General features: G+C 47.1%; 1 protein-coding gene across 4 annotated transcripts in view; it reads left to right on the top strand.

Annotated features, from left to right (window-relative positions):
* Gripap1 (GRIP1 associated protein 1) overlaps window positions 1-18,956 on the top strand; it is a 31,028-nt gene extending 12,072 nt beyond the window's left edge. For 2 of the 4 annotated variants that reach the window (XM_048335612.1, XM_048335615.1), the window contains exons 7-26: window positions 174-358; window positions 547-594; window positions 1,222-1,253; window positions 1,348-1,395; window positions 1,529-1,628; window positions 3,269-3,346; window positions 3,556-3,648; window positions 4,364-4,498; window positions 6,054-6,149; window positions 6,391-6,603; window positions 7,099-7,212; window positions 9,343-9,420; window positions 9,744-9,839; window positions 9,960-10,016; window positions 10,132-10,231; window positions 13,420-13,550; window positions 16,483-16,605; window positions 16,744-16,837; window positions 17,632-17,786; window positions 18,366-18,956. In XM_048335612.1, the coding sequence (XP_048191569.1) occupies window positions 174-358; window positions 547-594; window positions 1,222-1,253; window positions 1,348-1,395; window positions 1,529-1,628; window positions 3,269-3,346; window positions 3,556-3,648; window positions 4,364-4,498; window positions 6,054-6,149; window positions 6,391-6,603; window positions 7,099-7,212; window positions 9,343-9,420; window positions 9,744-9,839; window positions 9,960-10,016; window positions 10,132-10,231; window positions 13,420-13,550; window positions 16,483-16,605; window positions 16,744-16,837; window positions 17,632-17,786; window positions 18,366-18,458 (2,069 nt within the window). In that variant the 3' untranslated portion in view covers window positions 18,459-18,956. The remainder of the gene's footprint in view (window positions 1-173; window positions 359-546; window positions 595-1,221; window positions 1,254-1,347; window positions 1,396-1,528; window positions 1,629-3,268; window positions 3,347-3,555; window positions 3,649-4,363; window positions 4,499-6,053; window positions 6,150-6,390; window positions 6,604-7,098; window positions 7,213-9,342; window positions 9,421-9,743; window positions 9,840-9,959; window positions 10,017-10,131; window positions 10,232-13,419; window positions 13,551-16,482; window positions 16,606-16,743; window positions 16,838-17,631; window positions 17,787-18,365) is intronic. The other 2 variants (XM_048335614.1, XM_048335613.1) reach the window with 2 other exon arrangements.
* The last annotated feature ends 2,781 nt before the right edge of the window (window positions 18,957-21,737 follow it).

A 21,737-nucleotide genomic window follows, 5' to 3' on the forward strand; every position in this document is an offset into this window, starting at 1 on the left:
AATACCACATACACAGAAAAAGCTCAAAGTGGGCACTGTGCCTCATGTGGTAGAGTGCTAGCTTTGAGCAAAAATAGCTCAGGGACACTGGTGCCCAGGCCCTGAGTTCAAGCCCTAGGACTGGCAATAAAAAGAACACCTCATTTATCATACATCCTTTGTCTATCCACCAGCCCTGCAGGAGCGATATGGGAAAGAGGCTATGAAGTCCTCATCTGTGAGTGAGGGCCAGGGGGATCCCCCAATGGACCCAACCCCCACAGCTCCGGCCTCCCTGCCACTGGCAGAGGTGGAGTTGAAATGGGAAATGGAGAAAGAGGAGAAGAGATTGCTCTGGGAGCAGCTACAAGGCTTGGAGGTGAATCTAAGGGTGTTGGGGCTTGAGTGCCAGGAGGCAGGCAGATACTCTAGCTCTGCCTGTGTCCCATGAAGATATCTGTGACGTGACCATCTGGTGGGTTGAAAAGTGAGGGAGGTTGGGAGATCAGGGAAGGCCTCTACCTGCCCTATCCTTGCTGACAGCAACACCCTTATCTCTCCCTGTAGAGTTCAAAGCAAGCTGAAACATCAAGGCTTCAGGAGGAACTTGCTAAGGTGGGGCTGCCAGACTTTTTCCTACCAGAGAAGAAGGGGCACTGTGCTTTCTCAGTGGCTCAGTTTCATCATGTGTAAAGTGGAAAGACTAACACTCATGTCTCAGAGTTGCATGGGCTAATGTGGTCCCATTCGCTCTTTTGCATGGTGTGCCCCTGTCTATCGCCTTCCAGCTTCACACATTCATTCATCCATCCAACATTTTACATACTCGTGGCTCATAGAATCTGGGGACCCAATGAAGATCCTGTTTTTCTGGGCTTTCCAACTTAGACATTGTCTCTTGTGGCCTTTGGCCACTATATTGGGAACATAAATACTAGCCTTTGGAGCCTAAAGGATCTAGTTGGAGATAATGTTGCTGTTGACCAGCTAGGCAACCAAATGACTTAATCCTTCTGAAATGCAGTTTTCCTGTTTGAAAATCCAATAGTTCTCAATTCTCAGGGCTGTTTCTCAAAACAATTCTCAAATTCCACAGGATAAGTAAATGCTGGCTTTCAGAAAGGACTCAGTAAGATATGTCTGTAAATATTGTTTATTTTTTAAATTAATGTTCTCATATTAGTGAGAATTAATGTTGTTCTCATTGTTTTCATTTGTTTGCACTCCTTTCTCCTTCTCTAGCTTTCTGAGAAACTGAAAAAGAAACAAGAAAGGTATATATATTTTGTTCCCCCCACCAGGGTCTTTGGGAACCTAAAGGGGATTGATTAGTGAAAATGACCCACCTGTATCTCTTTCTATGCCCAGTTTTTGCCGTCTTCAGACAGAGAAGGAGACATTGTTTAATGACAGCAGGTAACTACCAGGATTGAGAGTACTGGTGGATAAACAGGAGCCATGCCCAGCAGAATTAACCAGACAACAGAGGTAAAGCTGTGAGAATGGGTCATGTCCTATGCCTCATGCACCCAGTCCTTGTCACCCCCAGGAACAAAATAGAGGAGTTACAACAACGAAAGGAAGCTGACCTCAAAGCCCAGTTGGCTCGTACCCAGAAGTTGCAGCAGGAACTAGAGGCTGCCAATCAGGTGAGGGTACTGGATCCCAAGGTCCCTAGAGCGGAGACCAGGGCTGGCAGTCTGGGGAGGTCTAAGGTCTGTGGATGCTGGTTGGGAGTCTGAGATTTCCTTTGTTGGAAATGTAAGGGCAGAGTGAGTATAGGTCCCTCAGGTGCTAGGAAAATGGAAGCCCCGAGAAACCTAGTGTTTGTTGCAGAAGTCTGCATGGATCAGGGATCTGGGAGCTGAGGACTTGGAAGATTGTGTTCTATAAGTTTATATAAATTTAAAATTCCTACTGGTAACTGGGATCAGGAATTATGTTGAATTAGCTCTGGAACTGTCCCGCTGCAAGATAGGTAATGTTGAAACCTTTAAGCACTGGGGTGTTAGTACATTTGAAACACATGAGGGCTAAAGACATGGGAGTTCAATAGATTCGAGACTTTTGGTGGTGAGGCTAGAGGCCAAGTACATTGGAGGGTCTCCAGGTGTAGGGGTTAGGGGTCTCTTTTGGGCCTGACATGTATAGGAAGGGGAATTGGTGAGATGAATGGCCCCTGAGAGCAGTGAACAAAAACTGGTCAGTCTGAGATCTTTAGGGATTAGAGCAAAAATCTTAAGTGGGTATGGGCTCCAAAAGGTCAAAGACTGCATGGTTCTAAAGTCTATGAGCTTTTCTGTACAAAGGATCTGATCTCCCTAGGTCTGAGGTACCTTGGTATGGAGGATATGATAGCTTGTGAGCTAGAGGCCCTAAAAACTGGGAATACAAGGGCTGTGACAAGTCTATGTAAAATTGAGACCCTTGCTGGGAGCTGGGAGCTCATGATTACAATCCTAGCTACTTAGGAAGCTGATATCTGAGGATCCTGATTCAAAGCCAGCCTGGACAGAAAAGTCTATGAGACTCTTATCTTCAATTAACCATCAAAAGACCAAGTGGGGCTATGGCTCATGTGGTAGAGCACCAGTCGAGTGAAAAAGCTAACAGACAGTGCTCCAGTCCTGAGTTCAAGCCCCAGTGTACACACACACACACACACACACACACACACACACACACACACACACCCCCACACACACACCCCCAGCAGCTGAGCCTGAAGAGCCCTAGAGACTGGGGACCAGTGTGATAGATGAGGAGGATCAGTCTGAGATTTCTCCAGAAACTAGGAACTAAGAGGTTGTTTGAGTTACATCTGTAGGGTCTGGAATTAGGAATTTATAAATATGAAAACTCTTGGAAGCATGGACTGGGATGGTTGAGTGTGTCTGAAACTTTTGATAGTTAGGATCTGGAGTCTGAAGCTGTAGTCCCTGGGTGCTGACCCTATATGAGGTATGTAGGGGTTGAGAAACTAGGGGCTCCCAAATTGGAATTGGAGTGTGAGACTTTCTGTTAATGGGGGCTGAGAGAGTTTCAGCTCCTCACAAGCTAGGACCAGGAGCTTGAGTGTTTCTGAGATTCTTTGATGCTAGGATAGATAGGGTGAGGGTGTTTGAGATTCTTGAAGTAATATCTTAGAGTCTCGCTGGACCTAAAAATCTCTGATGGATATTTACAAGACTGATAGGTGCTATGAACATGTTGATTGGTCAGTCTATATATGTACCCTAAAGTAGGCTGAGCTCTGACATGGCCTCCACTGACCTCCTCTTACTCACAGAGCTTGGCAGAACTAAGAGATCAGCGACAGGGAGAACGCCTAGAACATGCAGCAGCTTTGAGGGCCCTACAAGATCAGGTATGTTATGCTCATGGAACTGGGGTTGAGGGTGAAGAGAAAGATTGAGTGGGCCCTTTACAAGCAGGCAAGGATCCTAGTGGTGGGAGGTGTCTTGATTTCTTCTAGTCCTGCTCTCTGTGTCTGTGTATCTGTCTCCTTTCTTGGCTGCGGGTAGGTCCTATCCCCCTGTCTTGGACCTATTCTCATCTGTCGTGGGGTGGGGCCAGGTGTCCATCCAGAGTGCAGATGCGCAGGAACAAGTGGAAGGGCTATTGGCTGAGAACAATGCCTTGAGGACTAGCCTGGCTGCTCTGGAGCAGGTACAGGACACCTGGGAGCCCTTTCTGATCTCATCCCAGTTCCCCTATGTCCCTCTGCTTCTGGTCCACATCCAGGCAGGGTGGTCTGGATCCCTTGCTGTTTTCTGGCATCTCTTTATGTTCCTTCTTTCTGTTGGCTTCCAGCCTTCTCTCTTATCATCGCATCCTTACTTCTCTGACATTCTCTCTAGTAAAGTGCATGAAATGTAATCATCTTCAATGATATTATATATCATTTAATCCTGTCTGTTCATCCCCCTTCCCATCATTCTCTCTCCCTGTAGCCACCTTTCAGATCAAGATATCAGCCATATTCAAAACCATAGGGGGCTCCCTTTACTGTGTCCCATCTGTGTTCCTTCAGTAATAACCATTATACTGATCATTAGCAGCACCGATCCCTTTTGCTTGTTCTTTAACTTCATATGAATGTAATCATTGCTCTGTGCCTATATCTTGCTTCTTTTTGACACTTTTGTTTATGTGAGATTTGTCTGTATGAAACATGGTCTATTCTTTTATCATTGTGTAATATTTCATTGCATAGATGTATTTCATTTTTACATTTCCTTCCCTGTTTTGCTCTTTGAAGTTTTCTCCCTCTACCTCTCTTCATACTTCTCTCTCTGTCTTCCTAAAACTGGGAAGCTCATGTCCTCTGCCTAGGCCTTCAGGTGCTTTGCACTTCATTGCCTATCACCACCACTTTCTCCAGATCCAAACAGCAAAGACACAGGAACTAAATATGCTCCGGGAACAGACCTCTGGGCTGGCAGCTGAGTTACAGCAGCGACAGACTGAATACAAAGATCTCATGGGACAGAAAGATGACCTCAACTCCCAGCTCCAGGTAACCCTTCTGGTTCTGATCTTTCTTTTTTTTTTTTTTTTTTTTTTTTTGCCAGTCCTGGGGCTCAGACTCAGGGCCTGAGCACTGTCCCTGGCTTCTTTTTGCTCAAGGCTAGCACTCTGCCACTTGAGCTACAGCGCCACTTCTGGCCATTTTCTGTATATGTGGTGCTGGGGAATCGAACCCAGGGCTTCATGTATATGAAGCAGGCACTCTTGCCACTAGGCCATATCCCCAGCCCTGGTTCTGATCTTTCTTGTAGTTCCTTAGTATTAGCTCAGTGGAATCCTCATGTTGGAAGATAGAAGAGGACCTAGAGTCATGTCTGAATCTCTAACTTGCTAATACCTGAATGTCCTCACTCAAATAGTTTCATTTCTGCAAGATTGACCCTCTTCAATTAGTTAGGGTATCCATTCTTTTTTGTGTAGATATGTGAATGCCAGTACTGGGGCTTAAACTCTGGATCTGGGCATTGACCCTCAGCTTTTTCGCTCAAAACTAGTACCCTACCACTTCAGCCACAGCTCTACTTAAGGCTTTTTGGTGGTTAATTGGAGGTAGCATCTCATGGACTTTCCTGCCCAGGCTGGCTTCAAACCATGTTTGTCAGATCTTAGCTTTCTTAGTACCTAGGATTACAGGCATGAACCATCAGTAGGTGGCTAGGATATTTATTCTAATTCCATAATATGAGTTGAATTTATTTTATCCAAAACTGTTCTGATCAGAAGGGTTTCTGATTTTGGATTCTTTTACATTCTGGAATATTTAGCTTCCCAGGAGGCTGAGATCTGAGGAGCAAGGTTCCAAGTCAGCTTGGGCAGAAAAGTTTGAGACTTCATTTTTTCTGGTCTTGGAGCTTGAACTCAGAGCCTGGGGGCTGTCCCTGAGTGTCTTTGTGCTCAAGGTTAGCTCTCTACCACTTCAGCCACAGCTCCACTTCTGTCTTTTAGTTTATTAGAGATAAGACTTTTCTGCCTGTGGTGGCTTCAAACCATAATTCTCAAATCTCAGACTCCTGAGTAGCTAGGATTACAGGTGTGAGCTACTCATGCTGGCTATGTGAGACTGTTTAACTCCAATTAACCACCGGGAAGCCAGACGTTGAAGCTGTGGTTCAAATAGTAGAGCACTTGCACTGAGCAAAAAAACCTAAGGGATAGTGCCCAGGCCCTGAGTTTGAGCCCCAGTACTAACACACACACACACACACACACACGGACACTTACACAAGCACAGGCATACACATACTTGTGCATGCATGCACATGTGTGTGCGCGTGCACACACACACACACGAAAGAAAATGAGAATGAAATGAATCGAGTGTTTGTTCCTAAATGAGAAGAAATGTCTTCTAGACCACCTCAACTACAAATTCTATTCCTAGGGAAGTAGGGGAGAATGAATACTAGGGAGCAACTAGCAGTGTCTGTCCTATTACGATTGAGATCATAACATCCACTTTTTTGATAGGGTCTATCAGAAGTGTCTTGATGTCTGGTACCTACTGGACATTCCATCAAACTTAATCCCTTTCATTCTTGCATTAGGAATCATTAAGAGCCAATAATCGGCTGCTGGAACAACTACAAGATATAGGACAGGAGAAGGAGCAATTGATCCAGGACCTCCAGGAGGCTCGGAAGGTGAGGCACCATGGAGTAAAGGACTGGCCCAGCCTATGGAGATTTGTGCACACACATGCACGTGTGATATGACCTAAATGCCAGGAGGAAGGAGGAAGTGAATGTAATCATTTCCATAAAGATGGCTGAATGACAATCAGTTTGAGGTTGGGAGAAGCTAGTTCCTTGGACATGAGGACACAGTGATGGGTCTTTTCTAGTGTTGGGGGAGGAGGCTGACTGCCATTTTCCTGTCCCCCAGAGTGCTGAGAAACGGAAGGCCATGCTGGATGAGCTAGCAATGGAAACAATGCAGGAAAAGTCTCAGCACAAGGAAGAGCTTGGTGCCATCCGATTACGGCACGAGAAGGAGGTATTAGGGGTGCGCGCCCGCTATGAGCGTGAGCTCCGAGAGCTGCATGAGGACAAGAAGCGGCAGGAGGAAGAGCTCCGTGGACAGATCCGGGAGGAAAAGGTTGGTGAATGGGTTGGTGATGATGTCCTTCTCTGTCTCTTTCTGTCTCTCTCTGTCCCAGGAGGAAAAGATTGATGATGATGCCCTTCTCTCTGTGTCTCTGTGTCTGTCTGTCTGTCTCTTTCTCTCTTTTGTGCTGGTACGTCTTGAACTCAGGGTTTGGGCACTGTCCCTGTGCTATTTTGCTCAAGGCTGGTGCTCCTCCACTTGTGCCACAGATCTACTTATGTCTTTTTAGTGGTTAATTGGAGAGAAGACTCTCTCAGTCTTTTCTGCTTGGGCTGCTTCTAACCACAATCCTCAGATCTCAGTCTCCTAACTGAGTAGCTAGGGTTATAGATATGAGCCACTGGCACCTGTCTATCTCTTTTTGGCAGTACTGAGGATCGAACTGAAGTGCTTTACCACTTGAGTCCTTCCCTCAACCCTCAATAGGTCAGGGGGCATATGTGGAGTACTCACTCGTCCAGCCTCTGAGAAGTTTACCCCTTCTAGGCTCGAACACGGGAGCTAGAAAACTTTCAGCAGATGGTGGAAGAACTTCAAGCTCAAGTACACTCAATGGATGGAGCCAAGGGCTGGTTTGAACGGCGCTTGAAGGAGGCTGAGGTGAGTGATGGTACCTGGGAAGGCCCGAAGGCTTCTTAGGGGCTGCTGTGCTTGCCAAACCAGGGGAGTGATAGTGGTCATATCCTAGAACCTTCTGAGGTATTCTGTACTTATAGGTACTCCCAACATTCCCACTAAATCAACAGTGTTCCAGGTGCTGGTGGCTCATGCCTGTCTATAATCCTAGCTACTCATAAGACCGAGATCTGAGGATCAAAGTTCAAAAAGAGCCTGGGCTGGAAAGTCCATGTGACTCTTATCTCCAGTTAACCACAAAAAGCTGGAAGTGGAGCTGTGGTTCAAGTGGTAGAGTGCTAGCCTTTAGCACAAAGCTCAAGGACAGTAACTAGACCCTGAGTTCAAGTCCCAGGACTGGCACAAAAAAATTAGTATTGCTCTGGAGCGGACCAGGGGAGCTAAGGAAGAATGTCAGGTAGATGGGGCTACTCCTTACCTATGTGCAGATTTGAAAAGGCACCTCTTCCTCCTGGAAGGAAATTATTGTAATGCACTTGTTTTGTTGGAATTAAGAACCTTTATTGTCATTTTTTGGAAACCTTATGACAATGGCTAAGAGGCAGTGTCACACGGGGGCTGGGTCTTGGCTCAAGTGGTAGAGTACCTGCCTAGCAAGTGCAGAGCCCTAAGCTCAAGTCTCAGTTCTACTAAAAGAAATGAGAGAGACAGCTGGGTGCTAGAGGCTCATGTGTATAATCCTAGCTACTCAGGAGACTGAGACCTGAGGATCACAATTCAAAGCCAGCCTGAGCATGAATGATGCTTCTGGATATTCCTGTGGCCATGGAGCTGTGGCTCAATGGTAGAGTGCTAGCCTTGAGCACAAAAGCTCAGGGACAGGGCCCAGGCCCTAAGTTTAAGCCCCAGAACTGGTACTAAAAGAGAGGGGGGAGCGGAGAGAGGGCGAAGCAATTCATTTATCAGTAAAGACCAGAAATTAGAGCTGGTTGTTTTTCTCTGGGTTTCAGTCCTGACCAGGCCACTTTGTTGTGTGATCTTAGGCAAGTTGTCTGACCTCCCTTTGACCCTTTTTCATCTTTGGTTGAAAGATGGCAGGCTGCATTCTTGGCCCACACGAGGCATTTTTGCTATTGGGTTCAATCCCCAGTAGGAAAAAATATCCTACTATCTATTATGGGACTATTATAGAAAATGAGTTAATGTATGTAAAACCCTTCAAACATTCCTGGCATGTAAGTAAGTGTTAGGTTTTGTTAAATAAAAGAAAATGTAAGCCAGTTGCTGGTGGCTCATGTCTCTAATCCTAGCTATTCAGCAGGCTGAGTTCTGAGGATTGTGGTTCAAAGCCTGCCAGGCAGGAAAATCTGTGAGACTCTTATCTCCAATAAACTACTCAAAAAGCCAGAAGTGGCACTGTGGCTCAAGTGGTAGAGCACTAGCCTTGAGCAAAAAGGAACTCAGGGACAGTACCCAGGCCCAGAGTTCAAGCCCCACAACTGGCAAAAAAGAAAAGAATATGTAAATGCAAAGCCATATCTATCATGTGAGTGGTGTAGCCTTAGAATTCTATGGACTTCAGCCTAGGAGCATGTGTTTACTATAAGAAGATTTGTTAAGTATGGTAGTGGATGCCTGTAATCCCTGTACTCTGGAGGCTGAAGTAGGAGGACTGAGAATTTGAGGCCAGTCTCGGCAGCCTTGTGAGGTCCGGTTTGAAAAGAATTGGGCTGGAAGTGTGGCCCAAATGAGAGAGTGATTGCCTGGCAAGTGCAAGGCCCTGAGTTCAAACCCCAGTACTGCCAATAGATAAAGAAATAAGAAGTCTATTTTCTTCTGTGCACATAACTCAGAGCCTTGCACTTTCACTAGGCCTTTTCACTCAAAGCTAGCACACCTCTACTTCTGGCTTTTTGCTTATTAATTGGAGATAAGAGTCTCTCAACTTGGTCTTGCCCAGGCTGGCTTTGAATCTTGATCTTCAGGTCTCAGCTTCCTTAGTAGCTAAGATTTCAATGTGAGCCACTAGCACTCGCCTAAGAATAGTCTTTTTTGTACATCCCTATGAGATCTGCGAAGTCTGCATACCCATGACTGGGCATGACATGTTCGGGAGGGGGGGTGGCATGGCTAGACTTGGAATTTGTCTTTTAGGAATCCTTGCAGGAGCAGCAGCAGGAACAAGAGGAAGCTCTAAAGCAGTGCCAGGAGCAACATGCCGCTGAGTTGAAGGTGCCTCTCACTTGATGACATTCTTTTTTTTTTTTTTTTGGCCAGTCCTGGGGCTTGTACTCAGGGCCTGAGCACTGACTGTCCTTGGCTTCCTTTTGCTCAAGGCTAGTGCTCTACCACTTGAGCCACAGCACCACTTCTGGCCGTTTTCTATATATGTGGTGCTGGGGAATTGAACCCAGGGCTTCATGTATATGAGGCAAGCTCTCTTACCACTAGGCCATATTCCCAGCCCCGACATTCTTGTCTGGGTACTGACAAGCAGTACTATGGGTTGACAGAGGTTTCTCCAACTGTAGCCTGACTTGCTGTTAACTTTACAGGACAAGGAGGAGGAACTACAAGGTGTGAGAGACCAGCTTCAGCAGGCCCAGGAGGAGAGAGATGACCACGTAAAGACCATCAACAGCCTGAAGCAGGTCTGTGGTCTCTGCACGGCTCCAGAGGCAGGCCTGAGTCTCAGCCTGCAGTCTGGCACAGGAAGAGGGTGCACAATAGGTAGTCTTGAGGTCACCTAGCGGTACCTTCTTTAACCATAGGAGGTGAAAGACACAGTGGACGGGCAGCGGATCCTGGAGAAGAAGGGCAGCGCTGCAGTAAGATGTGGGGGGGTGCCCAAACATAGCCCCTTCCTTGCTTTGTGCCCCCACATCCCTGTGGGTTTCTTGGGCCTCAGCCTTCATCTTTCATCTTTTCCCCTTTCATCCACAGCTCAAGGATCTCAAGCGGCAGTTACACCTGGAGCGGAAACGGGCTGACAAGCTGCAGGAGAGGTTGCAGGACATCCTCACTAACAGCAAGAGCCGCTCAGGTAAGGCAGGGAAGGCATGCTATGGGGCCGTTGGCCCTGCTCTTTGTTCTTCTCTGTCCCCTTTGAGCTATGTCTCTTATTTTTTCTCTGTCACTTATCATCCTTTTCTTTCTTTGCATTTTCTTATGTCTCTGTCTCCTTTTCACTGCCCTTGTTTCTTTTTTGCTGGTACTGGGGCTTGAACTCAGAGACAGGGCATTGTCCTGGAGCAACTCAAGGATGGCACTCTACCACTTGGCTACACAGTCCACTTCTGGCTTTTTGGTGGAGCTAATTGGAGATAAGAGTCTCATGGACTTTCTTGTCTGGGATGGCTTTGAACATTAATCTTCAGATCTTAGCCTCCTTAATAGCCAGGATTATAGGAGTGAGTGAGCCATTGATGTCTTGCTACTCTTCTCTTTTCTTGTCCCTGTCTTTCTGTGCCTCTCTATCACTTGGCTCTATTTCCTCTGTGTATACCATTATCTCCCTGCATTCATTCTCTAAATCTCTCCTTTTCTCCCCCCCCACTTTTTTTGTCTCTCTAACCTTTTATTTCTTTATCTCTGTGTGACTGTCTTCTCTCTTCTTTTCTGACTTCTGCTTGAGATTCTGTCTCCTCACATATACACTCACCTCATTTGGTGTTTCTAAATCTATCATGTCCATTCTCATTGTATAAATACCCACCCAGAAGGTCTAGGGTCACCGATACCAAATTCCCAAGTCATTACTCTTCAGGAACTCCTAGTGATGCAAGAGATTTCCCACAAACAGCCACATCAGCTGGATGCCAGTGGCTCACACCTGTAATCTCAGCTACTCAGGAGGCTGAGATCTGAGGATCACAGTTCGAAGCCAGACCAGGCAGAAAAGTCCCTGTGAGACTCTTATCTCCAAATAACCACCCCAAAAACAAGTGGCGCAGTGGCCTTGAGCACAAAGAGGCTCAGGGACAGTGCCCAGGCCCTGAGTTCAAGCCCCACAACTACCACCACCACCACCAAAAAACCAGAAATATCACACCATTTTCATTGCATAATACAGCTAATACATGTTAGCTCTGCCACTTAAGGCAGAAGACACATACATAAACACAGCTAGACCATCTTCCATCTTGTTTAGTTGCTGAAGATTCTTGGGAAGAAGGGTGTTAACCTACTTTCTGGCATCCAAAACCAGCCATAAAGACAAACTTTCTGTTTTCCTCTGTGTGTGTGTGTGTGTGTGTGTGTGTGTGAGAGAGAGAGAGAGAGAGAGAGAGAGAGAGAGAGAGAGAGAGAAGAGAGAGAGAGAGAATGAGAATGGTGGGTCTTCTTGGTGTTGTCCCTGAATTTTTTTTTTTTTTTGGCTGAAGACTAATGATGCTCTACCACTTGAGCACAACTCTACTTCTGGCTTTTTCCCCTGTTTTTTTTTGTCATGGGGCTTGAATTCAGGGCCTGGGTGTGGATTATCCCTGAGCTTTTTTGCTCAAGGCTAGTGCTGTAATACTTTGAGGCACAGTGCCACTTCCGGTTTTCTGATGGTTATTTGGGGATAAGTTTCTCACAGACTTTCCTTCTTGGGCTGGCTCCAAACCACAATCCTCAGATCTCCCTCCTGAGTCCCTAGGATTACTGGCATGAACCACCAATACCCAGCCTTTTGTTTTGGTTTTTTGGGTTTGTTTTTTGTTGTTGTTGTTGTTGTTGTTGTTTTCTCCACCAGTCCTGGGGCTTGAACTCAAGGCCTGGGCACTGTCCCTGAGCCTCTTTGTGCTCAAGGCTAGTGCTTTACCACTTTGGCCACAGCACCATTTCTGGCTTTTTCTGTGTATGTGGTACTGAGGAATCAAACCCAGGGCTTCATGCATGCTAGGCAAGCACTCTATACCACTAAGCCACATTCTCAGCCCCACCTGTTTTGATTTTTTATGATGAAGTCTTGATATGTTGTCCAGGCTGTCCCTGAATTCCTGGGCTTAGGCAATGCAGGTGTGTGCCACCAGGCACAACTAGTGCCTATGTTGTAAGTGACATGGCAAAACAGATATCTCTCATATTTCTCACCCAATCAATGTCGTGCTGAGGCACTCAGTCTCCTGAGGTAATCTGTCTTTATGATAGAAGAGTTTTGTTTCATATTAATGTGAGAAGCATGTGATAGATTAGAATTGTAAATCATACATTTCCCTTGCCTGTTAGATGGAATTGAGGTCTAAGTGCATGGCTATGAGTCTGACACTATCTTTTCTGTGGCTCTGAGCTAACCATGTCTTTCTCTAAGGCCTCCATCATCTTGCTCTGGCTTCTTGTCTCTTGGGTTTTCCCTCCATGTAGGTGTGCATACAGTCCCTAGGACCTCTAGCTATCTGTCTTCCTTTCTTTGTTCCCTCTTCCTTCCTTCTTTCTTTCCTTTCTCCTTCCTCCCCCCTTCTTTCTTTTTCTTCTTTCCCTTCCCTTCCCTTTTTTTCCTTCCTTCCTTTCTTCCTCCCTCCCTTCCTTCCTTCTTTCCTTCTTTTTTTCTTTCTTTCTCCTTTTTGCCAATCCTGGGAATTGAACTCTGGGCCTAGACACTGTTCTTGAGCTCCTTTTCTTCTTTTTGTTCTCTCACTTGAGCCACAGTGCCACTTCTGGCTTTTTCTATGATTACTTGGAGATAAGAGTCTGGTGGACTTTCCTGTCCAGGCTGACTTCAAACCATGATCCTCAGATCTCAGCCTCCGGAGTAGCTAGCATTACAGGTGTGAGCCACTGGCTTCTGGCATTTGTTCCCATTTCTGAGGGCTTAAGCCATTTGTAGTTCATTTATCCCCTTATTGCCCTCTTTTATTGTCTGTGTGCCAGTACTGAGACTTGAGCTCAGGACCTTGGCACTATCTTTTAGCTTTATCACTCAAAGCTGGCACTGTACCACTTGAGCCAGAACCCTACTTCCATTTTTTTGGTGGCTGATTGGAAATGAGCTTCATGGACTTTACTGCCCAGGCTGGCTTCGAACTTTCATCTTCAGATCTCAGCCTCCTGAATAGCTATGATTACAGATGTGATCCACCAGTGCCTGGCTTCTTTTTTGTGTTTCTGCCTGCTTGCCTTTCCCCATGCTGGAGTGTATCTCTTTGCCTCTTTCCATTGCTGTCAAGTCTTTTTCTGCCTCTTTGTGCTTGTCACTGCTCTGGCGCCCAGATTTCTGAGGCTCAGATTTCTTTTCTCTTTACTATTCAGGCCTCGAGGAGCTAGTTCTCTCTGAGATGAACTCACCAAGCCGGACTCAGACAGGGGACAGCAGTAGCATCTCTTCCTTCAGCTACCGGGAGATCTTGCGAGAGAAAGAGAGCTCTGCCGCCCCAGCCAGGGTAAGGGCCAAGGAAGAGCCTGTAACCTCAACTTCTCCCACCCCAAATCTGGGTTATTTCTACTTTTCCTTTAACTGTAGACATCTATATGAACCTTCCCATAGTATTTACTTTCCTTTTTCTTTTTCTTTTTCTTGTATTTGGGTGTTGAGGATTGAACCCAGAAAGAACCTCACACACACTCATGTGCCCAACACATGCTTTATAACTAATGGAGCTACATCACCAGTCTTTAGTTGATTTTTTTTTTTTTTTGGTCAGTCCTGGGGCCTGAACTCAGGGTCTGAGCACTGTTCCTGGTTTCTTTTTGCTCAAGGCTAGTATTCTGCCAACTTGAGCCACCGCGCCACTTCTGGCCTTTTCTATATATGTGGTGCTGAGGAATGGAACCCCATGTATATGGGGCAAGCACTCTTGCCACTAGGCCATATTCCCAGCCCAGCCACCAGTCCTTAGTATAGCATTATTTTTGTTAGTCATGGGGCTTGAACTCAGGGCCTGGGTTGCTGTCCCTGAGCTTCTTTTGCTTGCCCAAGGCTAGTTCTCTACCACTTGATCCGCAGTATTACTTCCAACTTTTTCTGAGTAGTTTATTGGAGATAAGAGTCTGACGGACTTTCCTTCCCTGACTGGCTTTGAACCATGATCCTCAGATCTCAGCCTCCCGAGTAGCTAGGATTACAGACATGAACCACCAGTGCACAGCTAGCACAAACACTTTTTGTCAACTTACTCCCAAGCTCATCAACTTGGGTTCATATTGCTACATGGGGATAGGCCACTCATTGTAAAACAAGTCCCTTTTTCCACCTTATCCATTATTATTACCATCTATCACATCTTCCTTAGCAGTCACTTTTATTTGGAAATAACACATTCTATTTGATGTGTATAAATTATAGGAACTGAAAAAAAAACACAAATGAGCAATGATTTTTTTTTTTGGCCAGTCCTGGGGCTTGGACTCAGGGCCTGAGCACTGTCCCTGACTTCTTTTTGCTCAAGCCTAGCACTCTGCCACTTGAGCCACAGCGCCACTTCTAGCTATTTCTGTATATGTGGTGCTGGGGAAATGAACCCAGGGCCTCATGTATAGTAGGCAAGCACTCTTGCCACTAGGCCATATCCCCAGCCCGAGCAATGATTTTTTTTTTTTTAGAAATTTAAATGTAAAAACAAATTCCATCTTCATCTAGAGATTCTATTATAACTTTCTTGCTGATACTAGAGTTGAACTCAGGGCCTCACATTCACTATGCTTGCTTGTTCATGACTAGTGCTCTGTAACTTGAGCCATACTTCCAACCTGACTTTTGGCTGATTAGTTAGAGATGGTGCCTCATTGGATGTGCTGCCCTGACTGGCTTCAAACTGCAGTCCTCCAGATCTCATTATTGTGAATAGCTAGGATTATAGGTGTGAGCCACCAACACTTGGCTATACTATCATTAATTCTTAGTTCACATTGGGCACAGTGGCACATGCCTGTAATCTAAGCTACTCAGGAGGCAGGAGGTTGGGGCCAGCTTGAGCAACATATATTTTTTTGCCAGTCCTGGGGCTTGAACTCAGGGCTTGGGCACTGTCCCTGAGCTTCTTTTGCTCAAGGCTAGAACCCTACCACTTGAGCCACAGTGCTACTTCTGATTTTTAGTGTGTATGTGGTACTGAGGAATTGAACCCAGAGCTTCATGCATGCCAGGCAAGCACTCTACCACTAAGCCACATTCTCAGCCAACGATACAAATTGGTTTTTGTCAGTCCTGGTGCTTCAACTCAGGACCTGGGCACTATCCCTGAGCCTCTTTGTGCTGAGGGCTAGTGCTTGCCACTTCTCATAATGAGATCTTATCTAAAAAATATAATCCAAGAGCCTGTGACTCAAGCCTATAATCATAACTACTCAGAAGGCTGAGATCTAAGGACCATGGTTCGAAGCCAGCCCAGACAGGAAAGTCTGTGAGACTTGTATCTCCAGTCAGCCACCAGAAAGCTGGAAGGGGAGCTGTGGTTTAGGTGTTTGAGCTGTAGCGACCTAAGGAGTGGCACACGCGCAAGCACATGTGCACACACACACAAATGCCAATTTATATCCTTCCAACTTTTTCTCTATTTTAAACCCAAACGAGGTAAAAAGTTAACTGTATATGTTCAGGTGATCTCTCTACCTTGGTATCTTCCTAATTTAGTTAAATTTTAATTTCATCTATTACTTTGACCTAAGTCATATTTCTATAATTGACCCCAAAACAGACTTTATTGTACAACCAGTATTTAGAGCATGTATTGTTTGTGGTGGTCTTCTATCTCTTGTCACTTTACTTTATGCAATCACTTTTTCCCCCTAACACTAGTGTGTGGAAGAGACCTGCCTTGTTGGTCTACAGGAAATGCTCTACCTTTTAGATTTTTTTTTCTGGTCCTGGGGCTTGACCTCTTTCTGGTTCTGGGAGCTGTCCATGAGCATTTGTGCTGAAGGCTAGCAGTCTACCACTTGAGCTACAGTTCCACTTCCAGCTTTTTTAGTAGTTTTAGTAGAGATAAGTCTAGCGGACTTTACTGCTTTGGCTGGCTTTGAATCACATTCTGTAGTCTCTGCCTCCTGAGTAGCTAGGGTTACAGGTATGAGCCACTGGTGCCCGGCTAGTTTTTTTCTTCTAACCTCCTAATGGTGCCATTTAGCTTGTTCTGTTCTTAACCTTCATTTCCTGTCAACTGGATCTTCCATCTTGTATCCAGGCTCTGATGCAGTGATTACACTGTCTACTCTACCCCCCTGCCTTTAGGCCAAGGGGAATGAGTCTTTGAAAGTTTCAATACTGGTCTCCAGCCCTAGTCACAGGGCTGATGGTCTCCTACCACCTCTACTCTCTGACTCAAGTCTAGCATAGGCCATGCTGAACCTGAGCTGGTTTTTCCTCTTTTCCTGCAGTCCTTATCCAGCAGCCCTCAGGCCCAACCCCCTCGGCCAGCAGAGCTCTCAGACGAAGAAGTGGCTGAACTCTTTCAGCGATTGGCTGAAACACAGCAGGAGAAATGGATGCTAGAGGAGAAGGTAATGTCTATCTGCGTGTTCATTCCCACTTGAAGTGCTCTGGGGATGCGCAGTGAGAATGGGTTGTGGCTGGTTCTCCTCATCTTAGGAATGAACTATGTAGTTGAGAGACTTGAAAGGGTCTGGGCCATCTTGCAGGTAAAACACCTAGAAGTGAGCAGTGCCTCCATGGCAGAGGACCTTTGCCGGAAGAGTGCCATTATTGAGACCTACGTCATGGACAGCCGGATTGGTCAGTATCCCCTTCGCAGTCCAGTCTTTACCTGATCTTCCTCCATTGATCTATGCTATGACTTCTCTTTTCTTGGAACTGACAAGACCCATGACCATGGTGTGAGGGGGAAGTAGGGAAGCGTAATGCATTTATCTTGCCTCCTCTCTCATCTCCAGGTCAGCTCTCCATTCCCTGTTCTCTAGTGGGTTTCTTTGGCCTTCTCTGTCTTTTCTCCCTATGTCTGTCTTGTCTGTCTCTTTCCCTCTCCTTCTTTCCACCTCTCTGCTTTCTCCTGTTTTTGTTTTTGGTCTCTGTATCACTTTTTTCTGTCTCCTTCCATCTTGTCTCACTAGCTCTATTGTTATGTCTCCATCAGTTTTCATTTTCTGTATCTTAGCCTTTTTGTGTGTGCCATAACTGGGGCTTGAACGCAGGACTTGGGCATTGAGTTTCTTTTGCTCAAGGCTAGTGCTCTACTACTCGAGCCACAGCTCCACTTCCAGCTTTTTGGTAGTTTATTAGAGATAAAAATCTCCTGGACTTTCCTGCCTGGGTAGGCAGATCTCAGCCTCCTAAGTAAGTAGCTAGGATTATAAACACGAGCCACCAGCACCCAGCCACAGTCTATATTTTTTAAGGTCACATGGCTGTATTTCTCACATTGAAGCTCATGTTTCCCTACATAACATGGCTTTTCTCCCTCCCCTCTTGCCTGTACTTTGTTTCCTTCTTTTCTCCTCTGGCTCTGCCCACTCTCTTGGCTCTCCTTTGACTCTGCCGAGAGAGTGGTACTCAGCCTGGGAACCTTGCAGATGTATCTGTGGCAGCAGGCCACACAGACCGAAGTGGGCTGGGCAGCGTCCTAAGAGACCTAGTGAAACCAGGCGATGAGAACCTTCGGGAGATGAACAAGAAGCTGCAGAACATGCTAGAGGAACAGCTTACCAAAAATATGCATTTGCACAAGGTGAGTGGGGACTACCAGCTCACCATATGTCCATGCAGCCTCCTACATCCTCAGCTACTCTGTCCCTGGGTCAACCCAGCCGTCATTCTACCCATTCATCCACCACCCTTACATGCTCTCATCTTCCATACTCCAGTCAACATAGCAGTTGAGTCATTCACTCTTCCCTCTGCCCCTCCATGCATCCACTCATTCATTCGTACACCCATTCACCCAACCATTTACCCCTTTGGCTATCTACCCCACTGTACTTCCACCTGTTTCTGGACTCACCATTCTTCCTTATCTACTCATGAATCACCCTTTGTTCTACCTTTCACATACCTACCCAGTGACCTAACTCCCTACCTGTTATCCTTGGCACAATCTATTTGTATACTTATTTGCCTGCTACAGATTCCCATTGTGTCCATTCCTATGTCCCATTTGTCCCCAGCAAATATTTCCCCATCTCTGGAGTAGTCAGACTCAGTTCCAGCTTTGGAGAAGAGAAGGAAATCATAGATGACACCCCAGGTTTGGTGGGTGGCGTAACCCCTGCCTACTTATTTGGCTCTTGATGGGTCATTTGTTTCTTAGGATATGGAAGTTCTGTCCCAGGAAATTGTGCGACTCAGCAAGGAGTGTGTGGGGTCTCCTGATCCAGACCTACAGCCCGGAGAAGCCAGCTAAAGATCTGCAGACTGCAACTACTCCCTACCCTTCCCAGCCCCCCAGGATGCCTTTCCCTTGGGCTGTGGTGGGCAAACAAAGGCTGGCATCAAAACCTAGTAGTTTGGGAGACTGAACATTAAAGGGGCAAAGGCCTATGGCTGGTGTTAATACCTGTCTTAGGGCAAAAGCCCCTAGGGAGTGGGAATAGGGGAGGGTCCCAAGGGAAGGGCAGGAATTTCTCCTCCTTGGCCCTAGTCCAGGGGCTTCTGCCTTCATCTGTGCATGAGCTCTCCCTCCCAGAGAACAACTCTTTTTTTAAATTATTTTATTTTATTGTTTAATTTATGTTTGAAAGCCTGGCTACTCTACATTTGGGACTGGGGGTGTTGGGCGGGGATGCGGTCCATGTTCAGCATTCTAGCAATATGTGTGTGTGTGTGTGTGTGTGTGTGTGTGTGTGTGTGTAAAGGCTGTGCAGCCAAAATACCATCTGGCCAGACGGGCCCACCCACTGACTGTCTGGTCTCATTCTTTTCAATCAAGAGGGATGTGCTGGGAATGGGGAGGTCACTCCAGTAGAATTGGAGAAGGGAATTGTACAACTTCTCCACATCACCTTACCTCACCTGCCTCCTGACCAACCTCTCAAACTCTGAAACAAAATGATCTGTGTATATGTGGGTGGGTGGGTAGGTGTGTATGGTGGCGGTTGTAGATAAATGGACATATGGCAGGATAGATAAGTGGTTGGGTGGAATAATGGATAAATATAAGTGGGAAGATGCAAAGATAGATGATAGATACGTTGAGAAATAAATGGGTAGGTGGTTGGATACATAAATGGGAAGACATCAGTAAGTGGGTAGAAGATGGATAAGTGAAGATGTAAATGGACAGACAAATGGGAAGGTGCATGAATTGGGTAGATAAGCAGATGGATGGGTTTATGGACAGATTTGAAGTAAGTTGATATGTAAAGGGATGGATGAGCTAATAAGTTGAGAAGGATAAAGTGGGTGAATAAATGATGGGTAGAAAGGACAAATAGGTGGGTTGATATGTGCAGATAGGTTAGCAAATGGTTAGGATGGGGTGAACATACACATGCATAAGTAGAGATGTGGGCAGATTAAACAATAAATTGAGAGATGGACATATAAATTGTTGGATAGAAGGGGAGAAGAAAGAACAATCAAGCCTGTGATAAGAGAAAATGGAGGATTCTATGGGTGGGTATATGGATTGAAAGTCTAGGCTTGGCCTTCCCCTACTATGCTCCCTCTCACCACACACCTTTAGTTTTTTAATATCTTGCATCCTAGCTGGGCATGGTGGTACACATCTGTAACCCCAGCAACCAGAGAGCTGAGGCCAAACAGGCTGTCCTGTCTCAGAAAAAAATAAAGCATCCTGCCAGGCCCTGTGCCATATCACATCACTTCAGTGCAAGCTCCAAATGACACTTAAGCTGGGATAACTCCATCTAACAACTGAAGAAACAATGCAAGTCACTTGCCCAAGGACGCAGCAAGTCCATGGCATAGTTGGGGTTTGTATCCTCCTATGCTTGCCAGAGGCACTCCACAAAAAGTGCTCCTCTCACCAGCCAGGCACAGAGCCCTCTCTAGAGGAGGTGTTATTTGAGGCCACTGGATGTGGACAAATAAGGAAGCCCTGTGCTCCCCCCCCCCACACCTGCTGTCCCCAAAGGGTCCCCCGGGCTAAGAGGGTAGAGCTTGGATCGCCTATCTGCACTCCCATTACTCCACATCTGAAAGCAGGATGGTAGATTGGTACTCCAGTCCCAACGTTGGAAGTCTTGTTTGGAGCTGGTACTCGGATCCATGCCCCCCCCGGGGGGTCTCTTTAGAAACCTGACAATCTAGAGAAACACCTCCTCTACTACCACCCCCCTCCAGTTTTGTCCTTTCACAGCCTGGGGGGGGCGGGGATGGGACACTGCGCTGCATCATTCCCCGTGGCACTCCGCTCTGGGGCCATTAACGGACGCCTCTCCATCGATCCGATCTGCTAAGTGCTGCTGATTCAGGCGGGTGGGGGTGGGGGTGCCCCTGGGGGTAGAGCGGGTAAGAGCTGGGCAGGAAGAGGGGGGAGTCCAGGAAGGAGGTGGGGAGAATTGGCAACACTCGCTGCCACCCCCATTTTCCAGATGACGCGACTGAGGCCCAACCAGCTTTGTAGGAGGCGGAGTCTCCCCAGGGTCCCTCTCTGGCTATCCTAGGGGAGGGGGCTCGGGGAGCCACGAGGCCCCTCCCTGCCTCTCACTCCATCTCCCGGCAAGCTCAGAGGGGCGGGGAGAGAAAGCCGGAGCAGGACGACAACTCGGGCAGCTCTGCAGAGGGGGCCAGGAGCTCCGGTGTTTGGTACCCCCAGCCCCATCGCTGTTGCTGCAGCAGCAGCGGGGACACAGGTGAGGACCGCCCGATGGGGAGGGGGAGGGGACTACCAACAGCGCTGTCCTTGTTCTTCTCTGGTCCAGCCCCCACCTCCTAGCCCATCCTGGGACAGCCCCCAGGAATCCCCACTGGACCTTGTCCTTCCAGAACCTCCTTCTAGGGACCCAGCCCCTTTCCCCTGCGGGTGCTGCTTTCCCTCCTAGGCCTGGCTGTGGCGGCTGTCTTCTCCTGCAGCCGCTATTGCTGCCCAGTACATTGCCAGCCCCTCGGGGTGTGGTTTCCCCAGACCTGCCCCCAACTGTGGTATCCAGCCCTGTCCCGGTCCTTGCCCCTACTCTCCCAGCCAGGTCCAGCAGCCCCCTCCCTGGAGACACGCCCAACTCCTTTTCAACACCCCACCCCCTCTCTTGAACATCTTATGGTGTAGGGGGCAAACCCCTGCTTCTTAGTGTTTTGCAATTCCCTTGGGTGCTCAGGGTCTGTGCCCAACTTTGCTGCAGTTTGAATCCCAGCCCCTTGGGATTCCCTGGATCACCCCCCCCCCCTTTTTTATTTCCTCCTTACAAACTCTTTAGAGTGTGGAGCTGGGACTTCCTGAACCCCTCTAGATACACTGCCCCTACACCTACCAGTGGCTTAAAAAACCAGCTCCAGATCTACCCTTTTAGCTACCCCACTCTTCTCTCTAGCCCTCCCAGTGGGCCTTGGCTTCTGCCTTCCCCAGAACTCCTGTAGAATGTAGCCAACACCCCCAGGCTATTCTTGGCCACTCTAAACACTCCCAAGACACTTTTTAGCCTCTTTACAACCTCCTGGCTCTATAGGCATCCTTGAGATGTTCCAGCCCCCTTTCTATACCCAGGAGGGGCTTCTAATCCTT

The sequence above is a fragment of the Perognathus longimembris genome, chromosome 28, assembly GCF_023159225.1.
Source record: "Perognathus longimembris pacificus isolate PPM17 chromosome 28, ASM2315922v1, whole genome shotgun sequence".
NCBI classification, from domain to species: Eukaryota; Metazoa; Chordata; class Mammalia; order Rodentia; family Heteromyidae; genus Perognathus; species Perognathus longimembris.